This window comes from Vespula vulgaris, chromosome 8 (genome assembly GCF_905475345.1).
Source record: "Vespula vulgaris chromosome 8, iyVesVulg1.1, whole genome shotgun sequence".
Lineage (NCBI taxonomy): Eukaryota > Metazoa > Arthropoda > Insecta > Hymenoptera > Vespidae > Vespula > Vespula vulgaris.
Window position 1 is genome coordinate 574,388 of NC_066593.1, and position 17,776 is coordinate 592,163.

Sequence of the window (17,776 nt, forward strand, 5' to 3'; positions counted from 1 at the left end):
GCGAGTTGCACGCGAACGAACAACAAGAGGAACTTTGTTTTCACGTGGAAACGGAATATGAATTATTTCTATTCGACGTTGGACACGCATAGGTACACACGCATACGGTGGGATCGGTTTCAGGGACGGGGGATGAAAGCTTCCTTCGCCCATCTTTTTCTAAAAATGAATACGTATATATCATAGCTGCGCGAAAAAATAAAAGTCTTGCTTATTATTCTCTTTTCTCTTTCTTCGTTCTTTCTTTCTTTTTATACACCTCATACCTCTTTACTTTTGTTTCTCTCATTTTTATTAGGAACGGAAAGATGGTATTACTTTTCTTTTTCAACGCGAATAACTCTGAGGACGCACGATCTCGCACGTGACACGGCCATTTTGTCGTGGGCGTAGAGCGAACACGTGAGCTTGAGTAAATATACGCCCGTTATTCCTCGGTACGTGCGTACGTACGTACGTACATACGTACGTTGGTAACGTACGTACGTACGTACGTACTCGGCAACGTGATGATATTCAGAGAAGTGTTGCTTGCTTCCGTTGACACACGTTATTTACTCCACTCTCGACATTTTCGCGGGAGCCAGTAAAAATACATCCCGAACATTTCCTCTCTATTTCTTCCTTCCCTTTCTCTCCCTCTCTCTCTCTCTCTTTTCGATAGAAAGAGACTGTAGAGAGTAGGGACGAAGAGATTTAAAAATGGTGGACGACCATCGGGAGCGACATCTCTAAGGACAACGCGTATCCTATTCGATGATCTCCTTGCGCCGCAGAAAAGGACTGAAAAAGATCTCTATCGAAATTCCATTCGTTGAAACAATCAAGGAAACAACGAATGCTCTTTGATCTGACTTATGAATCAAAAAAAAAAAAAAAAGAAAAAAAGAGAGAAAAGAACGATAGATTGACGTTCGGATCTTTCAAAACGAAATTTGAAAGAAAAGAGGAAAAGAAGAAGAAAGTAAAGGAAGTACAGTAAGGGTTGAAAGTAAGAAAAAGATTATAGGAAGTTGTGGCACACCTGCATCGAATAGTTCGCGTGGACGTTTTTCTTGCGCGGTTAGCCACGGTAAAACCGCGTGAGAAGGAAAAGCGAGACTTATTCCGAGTTATTGCGAGGGCCGGAGGCCGATATAACGGAGGCCGTTAGGGGGGTTAAAACCGGAGGAGACGCCGGAGGAGACCCACGGATAAGGATGATGGAAACGGCTGATGCGAACGTAGCGACGTTGCTCCGAGGGTGCAGAAGGGTGGGGAGACTCGCTCGATAGGGGTGGGAAAGTTGGCCGCTTCAGCCGGCCGGGAATAGCTTTAACCGGTCGATACTTCGTTCTCCAACGCGCGCGCGAGTGAGAGAGAGAGAGAGACAGACAGAGACGGAGAAACGCAGGGCATTGAACGGCAGAGGCACGGCCCTGCTTATGCTCTCCTTCTGTCACAGGACATTTCTATACTATTCTTTCATTTTTTTACTTAGCTTCATTCGTTTCTCAATATTTACCTAGGTATGCACGTAACTACCTTTTTTGTTTTCGAACGAAGCGTCTGATCCCTTTTCCTTTCTTCCCTTCTTTCCCTTTTTTTGTTCTTTTTCTTTTCTTCGAACGCCCTGAACTTTTAGCGTGAAACTTTCGTTAAATAAAAAATCGTGTCTTTTCTCGTGTCAGATTTTCCTTTTCCTTTTCTCATTTTCCTTTTTCTCTTTTATTTCTTCTGTTCGCTCCTCGTTTCCTTTTCCTTCCGTCTTTTCTATCGGAAGAGAAGGGAAACGATATTCAAACGAGAAAGAGGCAACGACGAATAAAACTTACCGCACAACGATTTGATACACATACATATACCATTTCTACGATAAAAGAATGAAAACTCGGGAGTTTCGATTTTTCTTCTTTCGTTTCACAGTTTTCGTTTTCGTCTTTCCACGAATCTCCGCTCTTCTCGTTTTGCGTCACCCTCATGCCGTACTCCCGAACCAATACTTCCTCCCACCATCTTTTCATCTTTCTTTGGTTCTTCAGAAACGCATTTACGAACGCGCGAATTCAAAGACGCGAACCGCAAAGCGTCGAAAAGATCTTCAACGTTTAACGCCCGAGTTTCCATTTATCCGTTCGTGCATATTTCTTTCTTTTTTTTACTTTCTCTCCTTCTCTCTCTCTCTCCCTCTATCTCTTTTTCTATTTATTGTTTCGATGTAACGAGTCGTCGCGTATCACATTCCGCATACGTGAGACTGCATATTCGATCGACATATTTATGTATGTATGTACATACCACGAGGATCAACGATAGCATCAAAATATTAATGGAAATTTAGCGACTTCGTTCTCAGCAAATTCTATACGCGTATACGTGTGTGTGTATATGTGTATATATATATGTGTGTGTGTGTAAATGGATATTTATAATAAACATTTGTTTAAAATTTGAAAGAACTTTAATATTTTCATGATCGAAGAAGAGAGCGTAGAGTAAAACGAGAGACTCGTTGAAGAGCTCCTTTCGAAATTCGAGAGGCACGTTCGTCGATTCAATCGGCTTTGAGCGTGTAAACAGGAAGATCTCCAGCCAGGGTGTGCGGTAAATAAAGTGATATATGGTAATCTCTGGTTTTCTTTTCGATGGAAGTAATGCTAATAACTTTATTTGAACGCGTCACGTTTTATTACGCGTTCTCGTTGTTCGCGCTATTTGAAAAAAGAAAAGAAAGAAAAAAGAAAAAGAGAGAGAAAAAAAATTCCTTGCGCTTCAAACAATTTCGAATTATTGTAATTTACATAGCTGGTATATTTCGAAAAAAAAATATATATATATAATATTATTTTCAAGACGTCTTAGAAAGTTCCTTAAAGTTATTATAATAAACAAGATACTTTTGTACTATTTCGGAAGCCTTAGGACGACATAGGTTGGTCGAATCGTGCAAACGTTCAAACGAATAGGGCTTCGAATGAGAGGAGTAAAAAAAAAAAAGAAAAGAAAATATCACGACGTTGATCGATCCTCTCCATCGAAAGCACCCTTAGACCGAAAGATATCGTTGGATGATGGGAGATCTCTTTCTTATCCGTCCATTTCCTTATCCTCTCTTTTCTTATTCCGTATCCGGTCGACGGCCGACAGCATTCGGCGCCGCATCGACAGGATAACAGACACTTACGTAACTCGTTTCGTCCGATATAGAAGATCGCTAATAATAGTAGATAACTGGGTCATCGTGTCCAACGCAGGATTTTCAGCAACGATCGCGAGCCTACGAGACATTTGCCAAAATTCTCATTGTCTTTTGAAATCGATCTTTCGATCGATGATTCGCGACGATAAAGCTGTTACGTTTATACAAGCACACGACATATATTTCGTGTTTCCTTTTTCCCTTTCTTTTTCAGAAGGTGGAGCATAGGGGATGATAAAAATAAAAAATGACAATCGATCTTTGATTCACCTCGGATAGGGCAATAAATGTTCAAGTAGGTACATAGTAGATATCTCGAGGTATCGCTGGTGTACTCGCTGAAATTGCTTTTATCGATAAAGTAGGATAGAAAGGGAGTACGCGAGGGACTTTGTGGATGCGCGTTTCGTGCCACGGGCACCCGGCCATAGTAATCCTGTAACCGGAAATCGACGTCCATCGGTACGGTGGAAGTGTCCCACGAGAGGACTCGCGTACCTTTCTAGAATTTTCCCCATTTCGATCGATATGTGCACTCGCGAGCTCGTGTCACCGCACGTGTTTCCTCCAAGACGAATAATGCATGTACCTAACTTGATTGACTTTGGTACACACATATATATATATATATAAAATGTAACGCTAATGGACAGTGCTAATTGCAGCTTTTATATAAACATCCAGGTAGACGCGTATTCTTATTTTACCTTGAACGAAAATGAAAAAAGATCTTATTATTAATTCTATTATCCGTTACGACAGATTAAGGGAAAATATCAAGGACGCTGAAACGGTAAAAGAGAGAGAGAGAGAGAGAGAGGTGGAGGAGGAGAGGAGAGGCAGAGAGAAATAAAAAGAAAATAAAGAAAAGAGATAGATGAAGATAAAAAATGTACGTTAACAAGATGAGAAGATGAGCTCGAGAAACGAGAGAAAAGTTTCTTTCCTTTTTCAATTTCAAGAAGACCTCTCTTTCTCTCCTCCTCCTCCTCCTCCTCCTCCTCCTCCCTCCTTCCTCTTCTCCGCTCAATGACTTTCATCTCGAGCAGCTATGCGACCAACGTAATTTGATACGTGCTACTAATTAGTCATATGTACCACCTGTGCTTAGTTACAAAGTTACGACATGCGTTACACTGCACGTTGCCTCGAGTATTGTGCATGGACGTAAGAGGGTAGTCCTACGAAGATGAAGAGGGGAAACGAAGAGGGTGAGGTATAACGATGACCGACTATGACGGAATGATCCGTCACCTTGACGAGTTCTAAAATGAAAACGCCTCCCTGTAGATGGATTAATAAAAAGTTTCGCATTAAAATCAATCCACTTTTTCTCTCACATTCGATATAATACAATTTCTTCGAAACGATTCGATTATTAATAATTTTTTTTCTCCTCCTCCTCCTTCTTTTTTTATCGAGCGAATCGAACATTTCCAATCGGACAAGTCGAGCGTACCTAAGAGAATAAATTGGACGTGTCCATTAAAACGCTTTTTCCATTTGGAAAGTAGGTAAACGAGAATTCCTGATGAAAGGGAACGGAGTCGATCGCATATGGTAATGAGAGCGGCGTTTGGCTAAATGCCTAATGTTGTGTCACGATGATGAAGAGAACCGAGGGAAAAGAATTACAAGGAGTCCGACGTGAAAATTAAAAGGCAAGGAAATAACGAAAGAACTTGCGAGAAAGAGAGAGAGAGAGAGAGACCATCAAGTACTCAATGAACATGAAAGATATTATTACGACAGTATGAAAGATGAAAACTTTTTTTCGGACTACTTTTCCTTTCGTTGTATTTTCGTTGGAATAATTTCACGAAAAAGGAAAGAAAGAAAGGAAGAAGAAAAAATCAGAGGATCGGAACGCAAGACACAGTAGATATGGAGTATTCTCGAACGTAGGAGTGAGTGAGAAAAAAAGAGAAAGAGAGAGAGAGAAGCTTTGTCGCGTCGAAAAGAAATCGTAGAGTCGATAAAATGGTACGCGTGTATGCGTCACGGCACGTACATATAAACGTTTCTCGTCCAACAAGAAATAATAGTCGCGTTATCGTTCGGGAAAGTAATTATCGCGGCCCTTACACGCGACACAAAAGAGAAACACACCGGAGAAAGTCCGGTCTAAGCGAAGTTATATCGGAAGCAAGCTCGATTGCCGGATAAAATAAATTACGTGGTTCGTTTTGCAAAGGACGAACCGGAACTAACGCTTTGACGCCAAGAAACGCATTATTTTCTTAACTCGGAAAACTCTGTTATTACGAACGTTGAATTTACTTATCGCTTATCGGCCTACGTTCGTTTTCCTTTCTCTCTTTCTTTTTCTTTCTTCTTTTTTTTTTAAATACCAGTAGATACTACTAATTACAATTGATTTATTCATTAAACGAGATTTTGAAGAAAGGAATACGCGGCTGGTGCGCGAAATCAACTTTGCACCGTCCCACTTTCCAAGAATATCAGTCGCATTCCAAGCGACAATGCCTTTTCGGGGTTGCGCGAGGCAACCTAGGGCTCACTACGGAAGAGATGGTGGAAAGGAGGGTCACCCTCGACTCCTTTGTCTTCCTTCCTTAATCATTCGCGCAGTAGGACGCGCCAACTTCTACCGTCGCTCCGTCTTCTTTCTTCCTCTCTCCCTCTCTCTTTCTCTGTTTTTTCTCACCGGGCAACCACCCAAAAAACTTTCGATTCGGAAGAAAAGACGCTAGAAAAAAAGGGACGAAAATTCGCCGCTGAACGACCTCTCGTCGGTGACTGAATATTCCTTTCCTTTTCTTCTTCTACTTCTTATTCTTGCTTTTCCTTTTCTTTTTTCTTTTTTTTCTTTCTTTCTTTCTATATTCCGTCGCCTCGATCAGAAAGTAGCGCCGCGATAAAGTGTCGGCGCAAACGGAAGTAGCTAATAAATCGGAACACGTCTAAAACGACACGTTCCTTCTCTCTCACGTTGTTTCCCTTAAGATTTAGATCGAGCGAACGCGTTTTACGTATGCAATGTAGTTGCGGCGACCGCGTACATACCGCATAACGCAGATAAACGCGATTCTCGGCACGAGAACCGCGAGATATCGCATCGGAACGTCGATTTACGAGCGAACCGCACGAACTATATACCCTCCTTCAACACCCACCCTTATTCTTCCTCCGTTTCCCCATAAATACTTGTTTTCTATTTATACGAAACACCTGAGAATTATATACCTTCGCAAAGATGACTAACGATAGAAAGCAAAGTAAAAGTATCAATCGGTAAACTTTATGTAGCAATCGCGTCGAAAAATAAAATTTATGATATCGAAATGATTGAGCGCACGCGTTTGCCATATACTCTTTCAAGATCTACCAACGATGTTTATCTTTTTATTGGATCGTGCTCTTTTGGCTTCTAATCGTCTTCCTCCTCTCTCTCTCTCTCTCTCTCTCTCTCTCTCTTTTCTTTTTCTTCTTTTATTTTCTTTTTTATTCAATAATACGACGTAATTGGAGCGGAAGACGAGACAAGGTCTGCTTTCTTCTCGAGAGAGAAATCAGTGTTAAGAAGAAAAACAAATCGCTCTGAGGTAATGTAGCGTCCGTCGTTCGTCTAACGAGAAGAGAAAAATAAGCGTGATAATAATACGCGAGCAAAGAAGAGAGATAGAGGGAGAGGGAGAGGGAGGGGAACGGAGAGAGGGAGAGAGAGATGGAGGGAGAAATAAGAAGGAAAGAAGGAGGGATGGAAGAAAGGGAAGTAAGACGACGAATGGTAAGGCAAATCGTTCCATTTCCACGAGCTCTCGAAGCTCTCTATTCATCTCGACGCTATCTTCTTTCTTATTCAAAGGAGTAGCTCGACGTCAAATTGGGCCGGCGATTCTAGATCGAGAAAGAAGTAGGTAAAGCCGGCACGAAGACGCCTTCGTGCGCGTAAAGTAATGGACCTTGGCACCTCCTTTCTCTCTCTCTCTCTCTCTGTTGCTCGCTCGCTCGTGTATACGGGAGAACCATTATTTTTAGATCGCACGCTTGTCACTCGCTTCGAAAGCCGTGGCAAAGCTGGATTATCTACATCGAGCGTTTCCCGAGCGAGCGGACGCTGCACGGTCTCGGTCTCGTGAAGCCGCATTGCCGAAAGCGACGCATCCATCTTGTTTTTCAAATTTCCCGCCACGCGAAAGAAAGAGAAAGAGAAAGAATAGGGGAGAAAAAATGTACCGAAGGAAGATATTTATGTATCTATGGGATAACGCCTTAAAAAATAAATCGTTCGCGATCCATTCGAACGAATATAAACTGTTCTTTCATTTCGGACGGGGAATCGCGATAGATAGCTCTCTCTCTCTCTATATATATATATATATATATATATTTCACAATTATAATCCATTTAGAAAATGTAATTTCAAAGTTTCGAGCGGGGCACGAGCATCGCTTGTCGATTTAATATACGGAAAAGCAATATCGATGCGACACGCGTACATCCAATTTAAGTCTCCGCGCGCGAAATTCCGTCTAGGATCCTCGACGAATCTCCCGGAGCAATTTTCGGGGGGTGAAGAGGAGGAGAAAGGGGTGAGTAGAGGGAGAAGCGAATTCGGTCTTTCAGTTTTCGATCGATACCTTCGCGCGGACTTCTATTCTTCGATTCCTGACAAACGTTGAAGCAAGGCCGTTATACTTGCTCTCTAAGACATCAATTCGTTTCAACTGGATACATCTCCTTTCTCTATCTATCTCTCTATCTCTTTCTCTTTATCTTTCTCGTTTTCGCAGTAGCCATCTAATAATAGCGTATGGTACGAACCGAAAATAGGCCTGCAGAAGTATGCAACACGCGGTTCAGGAATTTCATCGTCTGCCTCGACCTCGTACGGCCGTTTCCCTGTCCCAAAGGCGATCGTTTCCGCCAACTTCTTACGGATCCGGAACGACGTTAATAAATGTATTTCCATTGGGAGATCACGTCTCGACGAAATGAAGACGAGAGACGAAGGAGGAAGGAAAAGAAAGAGAAAGAAATATCTCTGAGAAGTCTTCCCTGGACAGCGTCTTTTCGATCGTCCCTCCTTAACGCTCGGCCGAGCATCGAACTTACGTATTACTCGATTTGTACGGAAATTCTTATGCTCGTACGTTCGTGGAGTAATTTGAAATTCGAAAATAAAACTGGACTCGTATATCCTACCCGCAAATTCTGGGATAATGGGAGAGACTTTACTACCGATCGTATATTAGATAGGTAGGTAGGTACTCGTTGTACGAACGATCCTACGAAAAACATTGACAACTATTTTATTGGATTCGATTTTATCGGGAAACGCATTGAATACATTTTTTCATCTCGCCTCGATTTTCCGATGAAAAATGTTTATTCGATGGTTCGATACTCGTTTCAAGTATTACGAGAGTAATACTGGGTTATTTAATATATTAGCGATAAACATTGATAAAAATAAATGTATTATTTTACTTGGTCTCGTTCGACCATCGCGTATGCAGCATCGCGTATACGGAACCTGTCAATTTATTCGTAATGAAGTAAAGCGTAAACAAGATGTATGCGGCGCGTTATAAATAAAATCTCTGCCTCTTTCCGCGAGCGCACGGTTTTATGCGCGCAAAATATTCCCCGTTCGTAACGCGCTGGTGCCTCCGTGGGAAAAAGTGATAAATTTTGTTTTTCCAAGCAGACCGAGTAGTATTTATGCGCATGAAGCTCGAGTATAAGAGAAGTTGTGTGCGAACTTCGTAGCTTCCTACAGGAAGAGCTACTACCTCTGCTTGCATCGGTGCTACTCGACACAAATTTAAACAATTACATTCCGCGCGATTTTCCATACGAATTTCATTTCCGGATGCTGATTACGCGTTATTTCGAAAGAGAGAGACAGAGAAAAAAAGAAAGAAAAGAAAAAGAACCATCGATAATATTTATATGCGAAATCGAAGTTTATACTCGTTGACGGACGAGTCGGAAAAATAAAAGTTTCGAGACGAAACGACCAAGAGAAAGAGAGAGAGCTGTTCATAAAGGTAGCAGCTCGAGTGATATATCCAAAAATAATATTACGAACTTCAGGGGAGCTTCAAAGGTCATAGGTTACATAGATATATTTATACGTACTACGAACGCAATCGTCGAACATGCGATTAAATTAAATAACAAAAAATAGAAGCCGTGGTATACCTGTATCAAGAATATAGTTTTTCAAACCATCGGTAAAACGTACGTTCGATCGATGCACCTCGAATATCTCGCGACGAGATGAAAGAATCTAGGAGTTTCATTCATCTTTTATTCCAAATTAACGTCTACCTATCTACGAAGGAAAAAAGATCGCTACAATAATTTCTCGTATCTTTTTTCCTTCTTTCCGACGATACTCAAGAACCTTGTAACGACGCGACGCGAAACGTATATAATAAATAAATAAACAACATCTCTCTCTCTCTCTTTCTCTCTCTTTGGCGTGCAATGCCTAAAAAGCCGATAGCCGTTCATTGTTTAACACGCTCGTCGCTTCTAAAAGCCTTCGCGAATCGATGATAATTTTAATAAGAGTTAACGCTTTGCGTTCGTCCGTTTAGAAAAAGTATGTAAAAGTTTATATAAGGCGTAAACGTATAGCTATATTTACCTATGTACTACTACTAGCTGCGGTATATAAGTAGTTACATAAATGGAGGAGGTGGGGAGGAGGGTGGCGGCTTATCGATCGAGCTCGCCTCGGGAATGTCCCCAGGGAGGACGTTACAGGACAGGTGGCTTGCCCTCTCAAGCTCGAATCTGTCCGAGATCCGCCGAGGTGAGCCGAGCACATCGAAAAAGGACGAAAAGTAAGAGATCCGATGGCCCACGTGCCGTATTAGAGAGAGAGAGGTCTGGAGGGTCTATGGAACAACTTATCAATTATTACCTTCGTCTTTTATCTTTCATTCGATATCTCCCAGCTTATCTCTTCATTTTACATTTCATATCCTCCTGGAGAAACGAATCAGACGCGTAGACCCGACGCTTTCACTTTGCTCGATCTAATATTTATTGAGAATTCGCGAGGGCAAACGGTACGGTAAATAACGATCAAGGATGGAGGAGGAGAAAGACAGAGGGAGAGAGAGAGAGAGAGAGAGAGAGAGAGAGAGAGAGAGAGAGAGAGAGAGAGAGAGAGAGAAAGAGAGAGAAAGAGAGAGAAGTGGGGAAGGAGAGGGATGAGATATTTCGTCATTCGAAGGACGACGTACGAATAGGGAGATCTATTTTTAATATTCTCTTTAAAACTCTCTCTCTCTCTCTCTCTCTCTCTCTCTCTCTCTCTCTCTCTCTTTCTTTCTTGCAAGGGTCCATCTGGTTTATGCAACTATACGATCGTATAATGCATTTTTCTAAGACAAACACCTCCATCCGTTCTTCTGAATTATCGTCCATTGAACATCGTCGATCGAACGGTGTATCTACGTGTTCATTTATTTACTTACTTTTTATGAAAAGTCTTTCGTCGAAATCATCGAAAGCCACTTTGACTTTTTCGATTGGCCTTAATTTGTTTATCAAGATACTAAAGCCTGGCGACGAGCACCGCGAAACACCACATTCGCAGCGGGCTCCTCAAATCGAATTTTTCCAAGAGAGAGAGAGAGAAGAATAAAAAAAAATTAACGTCGCACTCTCTCTCTCTCTCTCTCTTTCTTTGCCAAAGGAAATAATCAAAGTGATCGAGTTACGTGCTTCGCTGTGTACGTAGATTCGGTCACAAAAGAGAAAAGAGAAACCGCTCGGAAAACTAAAAGTGCAACTCGAGTGCACTGGAAAGCGTTCGCCCTCGTCTTAACGAGATTCCTCCCTCGTATAATTTAATATTAATCGAAAAAAAAAAAGAAAGAAAAAAGGGCGACGCGAGGAAAGAAAATGTACACTTGCGAATCGATATCCCTCTACTCTCTCCCGTAGGTGGAAGTAGGACAAAAGTATCTAATCTCTATGCCACGATTGTTATACCTTATTCTCCTCGCAAAATAATTACCGCGAATTAACGAGGACGCTAATTAATCGGCCGAAACGTGGGACGACGAACGTAGGTTGAACGATTTTACGTTAAACGAGAAGCGGATCTCGTTAAACGTAAACGATCGATTTTCTACGACTCGATCGAACGTCTCTCGATCGACGTTTTACGTAGAAGCCACACGTGGGAAATTTTAACCGATTCGATCCTTCGTGATTTCGTCATAACTTAAACTTATCACTCAAGCACGAACAAAAAAGAGAAAGAGAGAAAGAGAAAAAAGGGGAGAGAAGGAGAAGGAAAAAAAATGGGCGACGTAACGAGGTCGTTGAGCGAAGTTTCTTGCGAAAGAAAAGCGAAAAAGAAAAAGTCGTTAGGTAGAGTGGCCGGATAAAATATCGTAGAGAATTAAAAATGAAATGGTAGTATTTGAATAGTTTCTTATTCTTTGTAAATACATCAAACGAAAAGAATATCGTTCGATTCAGATAGAGGAATGTTCGCAACACGTGCTACACATCGACGAGTCAGCGAACCATGCCATGCGATTTGACACAATTCTACCTTGTAAGTTAACAAGTCGAACACTTGGCTTTGCGCTAAACTTATTACACGATCGACGTATCGCGCTTATACGGATCTTACGTAAATACATAAGACTACCTGGGTATACCGTATCGTCTAAAACGAACGAACGAACGATTCTTTTACGAAAAAGTAAAAAGAAATAAAAACGGAAAAAAGAAAACAAAAAGAAAAACAAAAGGGAAAGCAAAAGGAGAAGAAATAAACGAATTACTCCTTGTTCCTTCGAAAGATCCCTTGGAACGTAAAAGAGAAGCACGGAACAGATAAGCAATCGTCGACGTTTACGATCTCTAAAGACGCCCTTTTCTCATCTCCTCTGCTCCTCCGCTCCACGCTTTAGCGTTTTACTCCCGTAATTCGCGTAGTATTTTCTACAAAGAGAGAGAGAGAGAGAGAGAACGAGAGAAAGGAAGAACGTAAGGACAGCTCGTTTCGCAGCTTCCGCGTACCGATGGGAAAACGCGTTAACTCGCGTCTGCTTTCGAAACTTAATTGCCACTCAAAGTACCGACGACGAGTTGAAAGAGAGAGAGAGAGAGATGATAGAAGAAAGTAAAGGGAAGGGTAGAAGAAAAGGAGAGAACGTGTAACGTACGAAGCAAAGGCAACAAAAAAAGAAATGAAAAAGAAAAAAATAAATAAAAAGGGAAATAACGCGCGACGGACCAAGTTCTCCTTCGACTCGTTAGTCTCCGTTCATTTTTCTTTCCCTCTCCTTTCCTCCCAACTATTTCCTCGACCATTGTCCTTCTAATTAACGTTCATCCATCCACCCATCTATCCACTCGTCTTTCCATCCATCCGTATTTTTAATTCCAACGATACTACTTTTCTTTTCCCTTCGTAAAACCTGATTTTCTTCGAGAGAAAGAAAGGGACAGAGAGAGAGAGAGAGAGAGAGGGAGTTAAATCCGTAATAAACTCGTTTTCCCTCGTAGTCGTATTATTACGCGCCATATTGTCGGCTCTCGTGTCCTCCCCTCTCCCCTTCCTAAGGAACATCCTTTCGAACCGCAAGAATGGCGACGACCAAATCAAAGTTCGCAACGACGATACAAATTGCGGGTATCAAAGTCCACGAACGAATCGGATAGAATCTTAACTTTCTCTTCGATCTATTTGTCTAAATGATTTTCGATTTATATGTATTACCTACTTACATAGTTACGTACAGAGTAGGTATACCAAAAGTATGAGTTAAGTATTAAGCAATCCGCTTACGTTATGTATCGAAGGATAGAAAAGAGAGAATAAAAGAAGGTCGGTTGGTCGATCGTGAAAGAAGGTTTACGGGTAGCGAGGGGCTTGGGGTCGAGCGGGCCGTAGGGTGTCGATAGGAGAACGCAACTTCGTAACGGGAATTCGTATTTCCCTAGTGGCTTCTCTATAAGAGCCAATATTTATCTCCGTTCTTTAATGCCAGCGCCAAACGTTGCCAAAATCAACATTCGAATTGGTTTGGTCGCGAGCCGGCTCTACGATCCCGCTAGATTCGTTCCTACGCCGTAATCGAAGAAGTCTCGTTGAGGCTACTAGAGGGAGAGAGAGAGAGAACGATATGAAAATTATTGAAAAGAGGAAAGAGAGCAGTTCCTACGAAGGGATCGGCTAAAAATAAACACGAAAACCGGACTTGGCCGGAAATTTTTTTCGTTTCGTCGATGTACGATTATTATTTACGAGAAACGAGTCATCGATCTTCCTATTCGTTCTCCGTTGGTTCTTTTTTCTTCCTCCTTTTTCTTTTCTTTTTTTTTTCCCCCTAGAAATCGAACAGATCTTCCGCATGGACGAAGCGAAAGATTAAAAAAACCGATCGTCGATCGATCCTCGGCCGACGAAGGACGAGTCGCCTTTATCGGTAAAAGTAAAATGTCGAACGCCGACTCGAATTATCGAGGATAACGTAAGCGCAGTCAGCGACGAACGTCGCCGAGTTGCCCGCGACTTTTCCATATCGTCGATAATAAAACTACGCACGACCCCGTGCAGTACATATGTAGTACCTACCTATCAACCTACCAACCTACCAACCTACCAACCTATCTACCTACCCTACCTACCCTATCTACCTCCTCCCCTCCTCCACGGTCATATCGGCTAGGCATAAAGGAGGAAGAAAAAAGGTGGCTCCGATGAGACGGGTATAAAATAGAGTAAATTAAACGGAAAAAAGGTGTGAAGGACGACGACGAAGGGAAGAGATAGATAGAGATGGATAGATAAAGAGAGAGAGAGAGAGAGGGCATGATTGGAGCATTCAAGGTACGAAGTGTGGCGTTATGCTCTAGCGAGCGCACACGAAGGCTGCGAGCGAGATCAGAGGGGTAAAAAAGGGTGAGCGCCGCTTATGGCGGCGGTGGCGAGCGGGGTCGTTGCAGACGAGAGAAAGAGAGTATAGCGCCGGAGGGAAAAAACGAGAAAACGAGAGAGAGAGAGAGAGAGAGAGAGAGAATCAAAGATCCATCGGGCTATTGAAAAAAAATCCAATTGTAAATGTTAAAGGTATACATAAAGATATATAGAAACATAGAAATATACGCGCGTTAATTATATTATAATTTTACGTTGCATATACAAGAAAGATTCGTATCGTTATTCGTTTGCTTTTAATTACACGATAGTCGGCTCGTACGTCGTAGATCAAACGACCTTCGAAAAACGAATAAACGAATAAATAAGAGACGGAGAGAGAAAGAAAAAAAAACGGAGAAAGTAAAAGCGCGAAGTACGTTCGACGAGAATATGTGCATAAAATAGCTACGTATGTATACGTATGTATATCGATTAGTCGCCGCAAAGATCCGTCGGATCGAACGCGTTCTCATTGGCGTCGACGGGCCCCCGATCGACGATTGCTACGAAGCGCTTAGGATACGAAGCGCAGTAGTAGTTACAGTAGTAAGTAACGACGGAGAGGACGAGGAGGAGTACCACCGAGGTCGGTAACGGCATCGTCGAGTTAGTAGCAGGCGCCCCGAACGTTTTATATATAGCGTTGGAGCGCCTACGGGAGCCGTGACGCTTAAATATAGACGAGAAATAAGACAAGGCGCGGGGAAGTCGCTTTAACTTACGAACGACGAACAGAGACTCGATCGCTACACGCATACGGAAAGAAAAGAGAGAGAGAGAGAGAGAGAGAGAGAGAGAGAGAGAGAGAGAACCTACAGCTTTCGGTGAGGGAAGGGGACAACTGCGGCGAGGAAGATGTACACACGTAGCGTATACAGAAAAGAAAGAGAGAGAGAGAGAGAGAGCCGACGGAGTACGGTCATGGCCGACGCGACGCGGCGCGACGCGTCGTCGTCGTTGTCGTCGTCGTCGTCGTCGTCGTCGTCGTCTGCTAGGCACGTACCGTCGCAAGGCGATGCCCGCTCTCTTTATCTACGACGCGTTGCGCCAATGAACAAACGTCGTCGATTTATCAAACGTGAGACGTTTCAAAATGTTTTTCCCCCACTTTTTCTCTTATACCTATATACGAGTCGCTTCTCTCTCTCTTTTTTTATACGCAGGATCAAACGAACAGAACGTTTCGTACTCTCGATTGTAACGAGCATTATAGATAGATAGGTAGATACCTACGGATTAAGAGAGCAAGCGATCTCTCCGTTTATCCGTGGTAGCGGAGATAAGCGGCGATCGATCGATCGTACGCACCGGCGAACGTTCGAAGGGTGTAACTCTTTTACCCGACGGTCCTCCCCTAGGAGGGGGGTATGGATGGATCGTAAAAAAAATATATATATATACACACACGCTATGTATATATGTGCAAAAGGAGAATAAAAAAAAGAAAGAAAGCGAGAAAGAAAAGGAAGGAGAGGGCACTTACTTGCCGAGTTCCTCCTTGAGATCATAGTTGTCACTAAACCGCGTGCAGGCGGCTGGGGCAGCCATGCCGAGCGCGTTAATCCTGTATAGGTGTGTATGTGTGTGTGTCTGTTAGTCAGTCGGGCACAGTCTCGCCGGTGGATCCAAGTGTACGATAGCCAGCACTGCTCGGCTGTGTCACACTAACCGCACACACGACGACGACGACGACGACGACGGCGGCGGCGACGACGACGGCGGCGGTGGCGGCGGCGGCGGCGGCGGCGGCGGCGGCGACGGCGGCGGCGGCGGTGGTGGCGGCGGTGGCGGCTACAACGGCAACGGCGACGGCAACGGCGACGGCAACGACGTCAACGACGACAACGGCAACGACAGCGACGAGAAACGACGAAGGCGACGGCGACGGCGAACGGCGACGATGACGGCGGCGGCGGCGGCGACGGCGACGGCGGCGACGCGACGACGACGACGACGACGACGGCGGCGGCGGCGGTGGTGGCGAACGACGGCGGTGAGGCCGTCGACGCTAGGGGAAACTTCGCAGGTCAAATTCGATCGATAGAGGGGAACCGCCGTGGCGCTGGCAGAATAGCGCTCGCTCGCACGCCCGTTCGCTCCTTTCTTCCTTCCTTCTTTCCTTCGTTCGTTCGTTCGTTCGTTCGTTCGTTCGTTCGTTCGTTTATTGGTTCGTTTATTCGTTCGTTCTTTCGTTTATTCGTTCGTTCTTTCGTTTATTCGTTCGTTCGTTCGTTCGTTTATTCGTTCGTTTATTCGTTCGTTCGTTCCCTTCTAATTCGTTAGTTTGCCCCTACGGTTGGCAAGCTTTCTCTCTCTCTTTCCTTCACGACAGGGTTGGTTGGGCGGAGAGACTTTACCACTCAGGGGTGGCGCCTTTGCTTCTCCGCTTCTTCCTTCCTTCCTTCCTTCCTCCCTCTCTCTCTCCTTCCCCCTCTATCACTCTCTATCCCCTCTCTCCGTCCGCAGCAGCAACGACGATGACTATGGAGACAAGGAGAACGTTTATCACGGCAAGGACGACGACGACGACGAAGACGACGAAGACGACGACGACGACAGTAACGATGATGTTCGACGACGACGAGAACGACGACGTTGGAGAATAACGACGAGCCGGGAGCGATTATTATATACTATTGTTATTACTATTATTACTATTATTATTATTATTATTATTATTATTATTATTTTGCGGCGCTCTCGGGAGAGAGGGTTGAAAGGGCGAGCGTGCCGAGCGAATAATTATCTCTGCGGGGCACCGTACGACGATTACAATCTCGTCCGACGCATCCGCGCTCTCGGCCGGCAGATCGTCGACTGACTCGCGTAGTACTACTTCTCCCCTCCCTTGCCACCGAGCAACCAGGCGGTCCTCTAGTCTTTGGCCGCCACTACTGCTTCGCGTTACCGTCGGTAATGGCGACGGCCACGCTCGTATCTCTCGTTGTCGTTCGTTCTCGCGTCGAACTCCCACAAATCGCGTTAGCGCGTTGTTGGTAACCCGTGAACGAACGACCCTTCGCGACGATCGTCGTTTTACGTCGACGTTGATCGACGTCGCTTAAAAATCTCAAAGGCGTTGACTCTCAGAGTGAATATCGAATGAAATTTACCTTTCCTCCGACAACGATCGATTCAACGAGAACGAGCGAAATATCGATCGCCGTTCTTTGAGAATACTTTTCCCAAAATTTGAAATTTCTTCTTTAAACGCGATATTTCTATATTCTCCATGTTTCTCTCCCGATTCGAGACACCTTGTCGCTTCTTTTGAAATTGTTGATTTTCATATTTTTCGCCATTTCCCGCCTGTCGAACATCGCCCGAGATAAAATTCTTTTTACGCGACGCGTTATCGAGCTTCGTACGAAACGACGAAAACCGATGCCATTTCGCGTCGGAGTCGAGAGGGAAGTAACATATGGAACGATACGCGTGAAAAGTAACGATGTCGGGAAAGGATCGATATTTTCATATTTTGCTTTTACTATTTCTATAACTGTCGTCGATATTTTATAATTTTCGTTCATTACGTTTCTTCTTTCACTCGTTCTTGATTTACGTGATTCTCTTTCTTCGTGGATATTCGCGTTAAAGGAAAATCGATTGGAAATGTAACATAACCTCTGAAGCTCTAGAAACGTTGATCATACGATATTCCATTGAA

The 17,776-nt window shown here is 43.6% G+C and overlaps 1 protein-coding gene across 13 annotated transcripts in view; it reads right to left on the minus strand.

Annotated features, from left to right (window-relative positions):
* The window catches only part of LOC127065873 (calcium/calmodulin-dependent protein kinase type II alpha chain), a 64,908-nt gene extending 47,971 nt beyond the window's left edge, over window positions 1–16,937 (minus strand). For 4 of the 13 annotated variants that reach the window (XM_050998845.1, XM_050998844.1, XM_050998842.1 and 1 more), the window contains exon 1: window positions 15,593–16,934. In XM_050998845.1, coding sequence (XP_050854802.1) covers window positions 15,593–15,657 — 65 coding nt within the window. In that variant the 5' untranslated portion in view covers window positions 15,658–16,934. Of the gene's footprint in view, window positions 1–15,592 lie in introns of all 13 variants that reach the window. The other 9 variants (XM_050998850.1, XM_050998848.1, XM_050998849.1 and 6 more) reach the window with 4 other exon arrangements.
* Window positions 16,938–17,776: the final 839 nt, after the last annotated feature.